Source organism: Sorex fumeus, unplaced genomic scaffold (assembly GCF_029834395.1).
Source record: "Sorex fumeus unplaced genomic scaffold, SorFum_2.1 ptg000165l, whole genome shotgun sequence".
Classification (NCBI taxonomy): domain Eukaryota; kingdom Metazoa; phylum Chordata; class Mammalia; order Eulipotyphla; family Soricidae; genus Sorex; species Sorex fumeus.
In genome coordinates this window covers 1,630,970-1,640,124 of record NW_026606222.1, presented here as the reverse complement: position 1 = coordinate 1,640,124, position 9,155 = coordinate 1,630,970, and the positions used below count along the sequence as shown (strand labels likewise).

The 9,155-nt window shown below is 68.8% G+C and overlaps 1 protein-coding gene across 1 annotated transcript; it reads right to left on the bottom strand.

Moving 5' to 3' along the window:
* Nucleotides 1-1,392: 1,392 nt before the first annotated feature.
* On the bottom strand, nt 1,393-8,373 carry DEXI (Dexi homolog). Its single transcript, XM_056107410.1, has 2 exons — nt 8,033-8,373; nt 1,393-1,914 (listed from the first exon to the last, which is right to left on the bottom strand). Exon 1 carries the CDS (start codon nt 8,337-8,339, stop codon nt 8,046-8,048), a length of 294 nt encoding a protein of 97 aa, XP_055963385.1. The 5' UTR covers nt 8,340-8,373; the 3' UTR covers nt 1,393-1,914; nt 8,033-8,045.
* Nucleotides 8,374-9,155: the final 782 nt, after the last annotated feature.

The window sequence follows — 9,155 nt, the reverse complement described above, 5'->3', positions numbered from 1 at the left end:
CCCCCTGTGTCCGACCTGCTGGTGCAGCTGCCTCTGTCCACAGACTCACTATTTGCAAGGTCCGGCCAAACGCCCCGGGTGCCCAGGACCCCCGCGTCCCTCGGGGCCTGTATCTCTAGCACTACATCACTGACATGTCGAATGGCTCAGCAGCTTGGTGTTACCGAGTCCACACCTGATTCCCGCCGGCACCAGAACCCACCCCAGACAGAGCACCCGGGCCGGTGCCACGTTCACTGTCTGCCCGCACCCTGGGGGCAGCAGGACAGGCTCTGTCTGTGCCTCAGGGTCCGGCGTGAGGCTGCGGGAGGCGGCTCAGAGGGAGAGTCTGTACTTCGCACACACGAGGCCCTGGGTTCGATCCCCAGGACTGCGTAGGGCCCCCCGAGCTCTGCCACAAATCACTCCTGAGCACAGAACAGGAGTGTGACCCCAAACATACATACACACAGACACAGACACAGAGACATACACACATGCACACATTCAGACATACACACAGACATATAGATACACATACAGACACACACACACAAACACACAGACGTACAGACACACAGACACGCACACAAACATAGACACACATACAGACACACAGACACAGACGCACACATCAGCCCTCAGGGTTCCCAGGGCATCTGGCAGGGCCTTGGCCCCGTGGGGGCTCCTCCCGGCCCCCGTGGCCCCCTCCGGGTAGGAGCTGGGGCGGCCGCGGGCTGGAGCAGGTCTGTCACCTCAAGGAGCAGCCCGCAGAGTCCTCCACCATCACTGCTGGCCTCTCTGGCCATGGGGCATTGCTCTTCCCTGCCATCGCACACGCATGTATACACACATACACACACATACACACACGTGCACCCAGAAGGTCTCCCCCGCGCTTCTGGAGGCTCCAGGGACGGTCCTCACCCGCGGGTCAGTGGAGCTTGTTGTGGGACCCGGCTGGTGAGCTGGTGTCCGGCTGCTGTCCCGGCCAGCAGGGGGGCTGGGCCCCTGCAGGGCTGCTCCTCGTGTGAGGCCCAGGGCCCGGGGGCTGGGGTTGTTCAGACAGGGCGGCCCGGACGGTGGTGCAGTCTGGGCACTGCACAAGGGCCCCTGGCCCAGGGTGTGGGGTCCGGCCCGGGGCCACACACGGCCACCTGGCACCATGCCCCAGGTCACATAGCTGACTTGCCCACGCCTGGCCTGTCCGGGAGGGGTTGAGGTGACGGGATCTGGGAGACTCTGGGGCCAGCCCTGGGTGTGGGGTCAGGGGGTCGCTGGAGCAGCTTTCACTGGGGCTGGGGCGGCAGCTCGGGGAGTCTGGTGCAGCCCCCCCATGCCCCCCCACCCCCCGCAGGCCCCAGGCAGAAGAGGCGGCCGTGAGTTGCATATGCTCTTTAATGAAGAGGTGCCCCGTCAGTATTGCTTTACAGAGTCAAGTATCTGCGTGCCCCTCCAGTCTCCTGGGCCCTCCCAGGCAGGGGGGCAGTGGCCGGGGAGGTGGGCCGGAGGCGACACCGAGGTCTGAACTGAAGGACACCCCACCCGAGATGCCCACCCGCTTCTTCTCAGCTGTCCCCTGGGTCTCGAGGCTGGCGGGGTGGGTGGCTGCCAGCCCGGGCTGGCCCTGGCATCAAACATGGCTGGGAGTGGCTTGGCGTGGGGCGGGGGGGGAGGCGTCCCCCGGCTTGGCAAGTCCTCTCGGAGGCGAAGTGGACAGAGCAGGTGCAGGGGGGGCCGGCGGGGGCCTGTAAACATCCATGGGCGGCAGGGCGGGTCCGGGCTGGAGGCGCGGGCGGCAGGGGAGGTCTTGGGGCGGCCCCAGCGGAGCCCGGCCACCCCGACAGGGGCTCTCAGTCTCCGCGTCTCTGTCCCCGGCTCTGGGGTCCGGACAGGAGCCCCTCTGTTGGCACAAAGCTTTTGAGGAGAGCGGGCCTGGGGAGGAGGAGCAGAGGGAGCGTTACTGGGATGGACACACTGAGAGGCCCACTTGCCATTGTGTCGGGGCAGGGGTCCCGGCCCCAGGCCTCAGAACACTCTACAGGGGGACTCTCCCTCTTGGGGACCCCAGGCTGGAGACATTCCTATCATTTTTATTCACGATCCTTCCTCTTTTTTTATTTTTTTTAAACTCAATTTGTCTTATTCCTTAAGGCCCTGGGCTGGCCGAGCGGAGAAGCACTCCGGGGTCCCCTGCGCTCACCCAGAAAAGGCGCCACAGCCCCTAGGAAGCCCGTGGCCAGCAGCACCCCCTGGTTCTGGCCACCAGGAACCCCAGTTCCCGTCTCTGTGTGCAGGTGGGGTGGGGGGGTGCCTCTGGCCCGGTTCCTGCAAACCCAGCCCCAGTTCGGAGCCCCTTCCTGGCCCGCAGAGTCTAATCTCTGCCAGGCCTCCCTTGGGACCCGAACAGGTCCCACCCGCGGCCAGGACAACCTCTAATGTGTGGGGTCTGCCACCAGCCTCGGGGAACGCCCCAGCCCACTGTCCCACTGCCCAGGGGCCAGCACGGCCTCCGCGAGCCCCGTGGCCGAGGCAGAGCGGCAGGTCGGGCCCCCTGGCAGCACCCCGGCTGGGCACAGCCATGTCTCGGTCTTGGGGCCTGGCAGACCCCGTCTCTGCCCGGCTTTCCACTCGGCTGAGGTCGGGTCAGCGGCCCACTCCCTCGCAGGCTCCGTGTGCACCGGCACCAGCAGGTGCCCGGCTGCTTCTGTTCCCAAGAACAGCTTCTCTTTCCTGGGGGCGTCTACACGGGCAGCGTCCCAGAGACTGACGCTGAGTCCTCCCGAGTGCTCCCTGAGTCCTCCCTCGGGGTGCCGCACCCAAGCTTGGGGGTGCTGGGGACCCCGGCGATGCTCAGGGGTTCCTCCTGGCTCTGCACTCAGGAATTACCCCTGGTGGTGCTCGGGGGACCTCATGGGATGCTGGGAATCGAACCCGGGTTGGCCGCATGTAAGGCCAACGCCCTCTCTGCTGTGCCATTCCTCTAGCCCCTGGGCCCAAAGTTTTAAGGACCCCGCCTCCGCGGTTCATCTCGGTCCCAGGGGGTGTCCAAAGCCCCCAGAGACTGGGGCTGGGGCCACCAGCACTGGGTCCTCTGCCCCTCCCCACTTCCCATCTTTGGGTGGGACTGCGGGCCGGATAGGGACTCTGGGCTGTCCCCGAGATGACCGTCGGGAGTGCAGAGGTGGCCAGCGAGGAAGCAGCTGCCTCTGACGGGGAGGAGGTGCGGGGGCAGGACTGGCCAGGCTGGAGGTGGGGGGGGGGGGTCTCTGGATGAAGTTTCGTTCCCTCGGGGCTCCTCATGCAAGCTGGGGCTGGCAGGGTACGGTGGGCACCTTCGGGCACCTTCCTCCTGCTCCCTGCCTGGGCCCAGGCTCCTGACCTGGCCGGGCTGTGTGGGGGTGGGGGCGAGGCCCGGGTCCAGCCCAGGCCTCCCAGGGGCGGCAGCCTGGGACCTGCAGAGGCCCCTGGGGTGTGTTGGTGCCTCGCTCCCGGCCTGCTTCCCGGGGTGACGCTCAGGGGAAGCCAGGGTGATGCCGGGGCGGGGCGGCCATTTCCGACACCCCACAAGGCAGGAATCTCAGGAATGGGGCCCGCCCGGGGGGGGGGCGGAAACGGTCCCCAGCACCCCCAAGCTTGGGCTGCAGCACCCTGAGGGAGGACTCAGGGAGGACTCCGCGTCAGTCTCTGGGACGCTGCCCGCCCGCGTAGACGCCCCCAGGACAGCAGGCCCCGGGGAGGAGGAGGAAGGCTGCCTCCCCCATCTGACCGGCCCTCAGCGTCACTGCTGCTCCCCAGAAGGGTGGTGTCCATCTGCCTTCCCGTCACGGGCTGGCACCAGGCTCCCAGAGAGGAAACTGAGGCTGGGGGTGGTGCCTCCTGTCCAAGGTGTGGGTGCAGCTGGCACTGAGGGTCGTGGCAGTCCGACTAGCAAGCCTCGGGTGGCAGGTTTAGGGGCTGGGCAGAGGAGAACCTTAAACAGTGAGGGTGACGGAGCCAGAGTGGGGACATTTCCGGTCCTCGGTCACGCCGAGACTCCCTGTCCCACCCCCGCATCAGCTTCCCTTTGTGTGTGTGTGGGTGGGGGGCACACCCCGAGGTGCTCAGGACTTATTCCTGGCTCTGTGCTCAGGGCTCACTCTTGGCAGGGCTCGGGGGACCCTCCGGGGTGGCAGGGATCAAACCCAGCTCTGCCACATGCCAGGCAGATGCCCTCCCCGCCTACCCCTACTCTGGCCCTCAGCCCTCGTTGGAACTGGGATCCGCAGCCCAAGTCCCTGGGCTTCAGTGGCCGGTCGTGGTCTGGCCGAAGCTAATGGCTTCGGAACTTACTATTTTTATCCACGTCCGGGCACGCGGGTTTACCTTTCCAGAGACAGAAACTCGCGTCCAAAGGGCTCGGGGAGATAGGACCGTGGGCAACTTGACAGTGGGCAACTTGCAGGCAGCTGACCCCACTGGGCTTCGCCCCCATGCCACAGATGGTCCCTTAAGCACTGATGGACGTGGCGCCCTCCCTTCCCCCTCCGAAAAATGAAAACTGCATTCACAGAGAAGGTAGAATTTCAGAAAGCAAAACACTAGAGCCAGCAGCCTTAGCTCTGAAGGGAGAGAGGGCAAGAGAGTGCCCGGGGAGAGAGAGAGAGAGAGCGAGGACTTATTCCTGGCTCTGTGCTCAGGGCTCACTCTTGGCAGGGCTCGGGGGACCCTCCGGGGTGGCAGGGATCAAAGATCAAAGATCAAAGTGTACCACTGGGAGGGGAGTGGCCACCGTGCACAGGGTGGCAGGATTCTGTCCAGGACCCCGTCCCCTGTGGAGGGCCCTCACAAAAGGGCACCGTGGGGAAGCTGCTGTGGGGGGACTGTCCACCCGAGGCCAGTGGCTCTGAGGGTGGAATCTCCCAACTTCGAGGCTGAAGGTCCCGAGGGGGAAGAAGGCAGCAGCCACTGAAATGTCCGGCTGACTGCAACACACGCCCCACACCGAAACTCACCCTCTCCAAGGCACCTGCCACGGGAACGGCCGCACTGGCCGACACAGACCCACTGAAGCTGCACCAGCCCGTGTGTGCCACAGACACCAACACGGGTGGGCACGTGTGAGCAAGCGGGGGGTCGGGGGGGCGGTTCCTTTGCCGGCTCTCCCCAGAAACTGCGGCGCTCAGCGGGGAATCTTTCTATGACGATGGAGAGATCTCACAGTAGAGATGGGCGCTTGGGGGGCTGGAGCGATAGCACAGCAGGGAGGGCGTTTGCCTTGTACGTGGCCGACCCGGGTTCGATTCCTAGAATCCCATAGGGTCCCCCAAGCACTGCCAGGAGTAACTCCTGAGTGCAGAGCCAGGAGCGACCCCTGAGCATTGCTGGGTGTGATCCAAAAAGCAAAAAACAACAACAACAAAAATAATAGGGGGGCAGCCAGTGGCCTGTGGGGGTCACCTCTCACCTGGATGATGCCCTAACCCCCAACCCCACTTCCACAACAACCTGCCCGCCCCCCCGAACCCATGAAGGTTTGGAGCAGGGCAGGGACACGTCCAGCTGACGGCACGGGTGACCCGGGAAGGTGGGTCTGGGGACCCTCAGCGCCACACGTGGTGCCCCCAGGCCACGCTGCCACTGCCACCCGCCGTCTCCTGTCTCTGGCCCGGAGGAGCCTGGCTCCCTCCCCGTGCCCGGCCCCGGTGCCAGGGGAGGCTGGCAGGCAGCGGCGGCTTGCATCAGGCACTGGGACCAATCAACCCAGCCGAGCGACCTGCCTGGCTTAAGGCTCCCCGGCTGGTACCGTGACCTGCTCCTGAGAAGGGGGCGGCCGGCCCCACTCCTGCTTCCTGCAACAATGACCAGAAAAGCTCAGAGCCGGGGCTCTGCAAGGACCCAGCACGTGTACGTGTGTGTTGGGGGGGTTGCTTTAGAGAGGGGGACACCTGGGGCTGGAGTGGTAGCACCGCGGGGAGGGCGCTTGCCCTGCGCATGGCTGAGCTGGTTCGATCCCCGGCACCCCCGAGGGGCCCCCCGAGCACCGCCAGGAGAGAGTCCTGAGTGCAGAGCCAGGAGGAACCCCTGAGCATCGCCGGGAGGGAGACAGAAGCACAGGGAGGCCCAGGCCCAGGTCACCCTGGGACGGGGGCTGCCACCGGGAACGATGCCAATCAGTCTTGCCTCCCCCAGGAACTGAGTCGCGCGGGTGGGAGCTGGCGGTGTCCCCTGCGCCACCCTGCCCACAGCCAGGGCACCCCACCCCCTCCGGGCAGGCGCTTCCTGGCCCGGCTTTGTGGGGCACACGGGTATGTCACATGAGCGTGTCTGCGGAAGGAGGAGGGAGCAAAAGCATGACCTGCCAGCCCGCGGCAAGGGAAGCACAGACCACAGGCCTGGCCCCGTGCCAGGGTGCCCCTGAGACACGCCTCCTGTATCCGCTCAGTGCTCAGTGCTCAGTGCTCGCGGCCAGCGTGTGGGCTCAGCTGGAAGGGATGACGGAGCAGACCACCCACCCGGTCCTGGTGAGGGCCAGGTGCGCCTTGCGGGGACTTACTCTCCAGGGCGCGAGTTGGATCGAGACCTGGGATGGCTCTGAAGGGCTCCCAGAGGCCCATGGGCTCAGAAGGGGCTTCTCCCCCTGGGCGAACTGGCCTCCTGCTGGCCTCGTGTCCCGCCGGGCAGGACAAATGAACAGTCCCGAGCCGGCCTGGCCCAAGTGTTCTGCCCACAGCCATCTCCACCGAGGGGGAAGTGAATGGGGCTGCCCCCGCCTCGCACTGTGGCCTCCCACCTCTCTTGGGGTCTTCCTAGAGCCCCCCCCCACACGGGCGACTCCGCCTGTGTTTCTGGTGCCCCCTGCCAAGGCTGGGGTGCACCGTCTCCAGCCGCCCAGCCAAAGCAGCCCAGCTCCGTTCCTCTCTTCTGCTGGTCCCAAGCCCTTCACAGGCCCCTCTGGGCACCAGGCACCGTTCAGGGAACAGACCAGGGGGCGCCCCGTCCTCCTTTGGGGTCTTCACGGCACCCCAGGCTCTGTGGTCCTTCCTGGTCACTCCACTTGTCTGACTCTGCAAGCATCCTTCTCCCCACCCCCACCCCGGAAACTCCGCACCCACCGTCCGCGGCAGGGCTGGCTCGGGGCGGGCTGCAGCCCGGCCTGTTTGTGCCTCTTGCCAAAACTCCTCAGCCAAGCTCGGATCTGGTTCTCCTTAAGAAAACCTCCTCCGTGGGCCCCCCCACCCCCAAGACCACGGCCAGCTGGTCCCACCCTGCCCCACCTGGCCCTGACTGTGGCCCCCTTGGCAGGGGAAGGCAGGGGCGTGCTGGGGTGGCCTGGAGGGGGGACGGTGGGAGCCTGTTTTCCAAAGGGGGCCCTCACGGCTGCGCCAGGATCCTCCCCGTTGTGCAGCTCTGGGGGGCTCAGCCCAGGAGCCCCTCTGAGCCCTGCCCACACCCCCTCCCTCCCTCCCTCTCTGTCTCTCTCCTTGGCAAGTTCCTCTCCTGCCTGGGCCTTCCTTCCTATCCCAGCTCCAAAACCTTCCAGCCCGCAACCCTGGGCTGGGGCATGGATGCCGTGGGCAAAGCCAGACCCAGTACCACCCTGGGGGGGGGGCCGAAGGCAGACCCCCATCCCTCCCCCCCGCCCCCAGGCTGGAGCTGCCCAGGGGAGCAGGAGTTCTTGCCCATCGCTGCCTGGCCCCCACCGGGTCCCCAGAGGGCACAGGCCAGAGGAGGGGCGGGGGTCCGAGCCCGGTCCCCTGCCCCTCAGGAGCCCTGGACCGGCCGGGCTCCGTCCAGCCACCCCCCAAATGCCAAGGTCACCCCCGGGCCGGGCTGGGGACGGGGGAGGAGCTGCGGGCATCGCCTTCAAAGGCTCCGCGGCCAGCGGCGGCGCCCGCCAGGGCTTTTTCCATCAGCCGGTCCGAGCGGGGCCGGCCGGAGGGGCAGCCCACGACCCCCCGGCGCCTGGCCCGGCAGGGGGAGGAGCTTCCCGCCCAGGGGGCCGGGGGCTCCGGGGGGCTCCGGGGGTCCCGGGGTCCCCGACTCCGACGGCCCCCCGGCCCCGCGCACTCACGGGGCCCGTCCCGCTACTCCAGGGGGCCGTCCAGCGCGTCCAGCTCCGAGTCGGTCTCGTAGAGGCCCGCGCCGGGGTCCGAGAGCACGCCCAGGTCCACGAGCGCCTGGTCCATGTCCTCGGGCAGGAAGACCAGGCCCACGTTGAGCGCGATGTACTCCATGAGGAAGGCGTAGTAGAGGATGAGCACGTTGACGAAGAGCAGCCCCGCGTAGAACATAGAGGAGGGGGCGGCCGGGCCAGCGCGTCCAGCGGGCCGGGCCCGGGCGCCGGGCGTGCGGGGGGCGGCGGCGGGCCCCTCGCCCATCCGGGGCCGCCCGCCGCGGGCCCCGCGGAGGGCGCTCCGGACCCCGCACCGCCGCCCGCGCCGGCCCCGCCGCTCGGCCGCCCCGGGGGTCGCGCTCCGGCCGCCCGAGTGACCGGCGGCGGCCGGCGGCCCCGGGCTCCCGGCGCGCGCTCGCGGGCCCTGGCAGCTCCGGCGGGGAGCGCGGCGCCGCTCAGCGTCGAGGGTCCGTCCGGGCGGCGGCGGCGGCGGCGGCGGCGGCGGCGCCTCCGGCCCGCGGCGGCCGGTCCTCGAGCCCCCCGCGCAGCCCCGCAGGCCCAGCGCCCAGCGCCGCTGGCCGCCGCGTCGCCCGCGGGGCGGGGCGGGGGCGGGGCGTGGCTCCCGGCCCCGCCTCCGGGGCCGCCTCCCCCGCGCCCATTGGCCCGCTCGGCGGGCGCGCTCATTGGCCCGGGCCCCGGGGCGGTGGGAGGGGCGGGGCCCGGCGCGCGGCCATTGGCCCGAGCCTTCCTGAGGGCGGGGCCCACCTCGCCGCGGTGGAGGGGGGCGGGGCCCGGCGCGCGGCCATTGGCCCGCGCCTTCCTGAGGGCGGGCCCACCTCGCCGCGGTGGGGGGGGCGGGGCCCGGCGCGCGGCCATTGGCCCGCGCCTTCCTGAGGGCGGGGCCCACCTCGCCGCGGTGGGGGGGCGGGGCCCGGCGCGCGGCCATTGGCCCGGCCCCAAGGGCGGTGGGGCGGTGGGGGCGGGGGGCGGGGCCCGGCGCGCGGCCATTGGCCCGCGTCTTCCCGAGGGCGGGGTCCGCCTCCGCCGCCATTGGCCCGCGCTTGCCCGAGGGCGGGGCCCA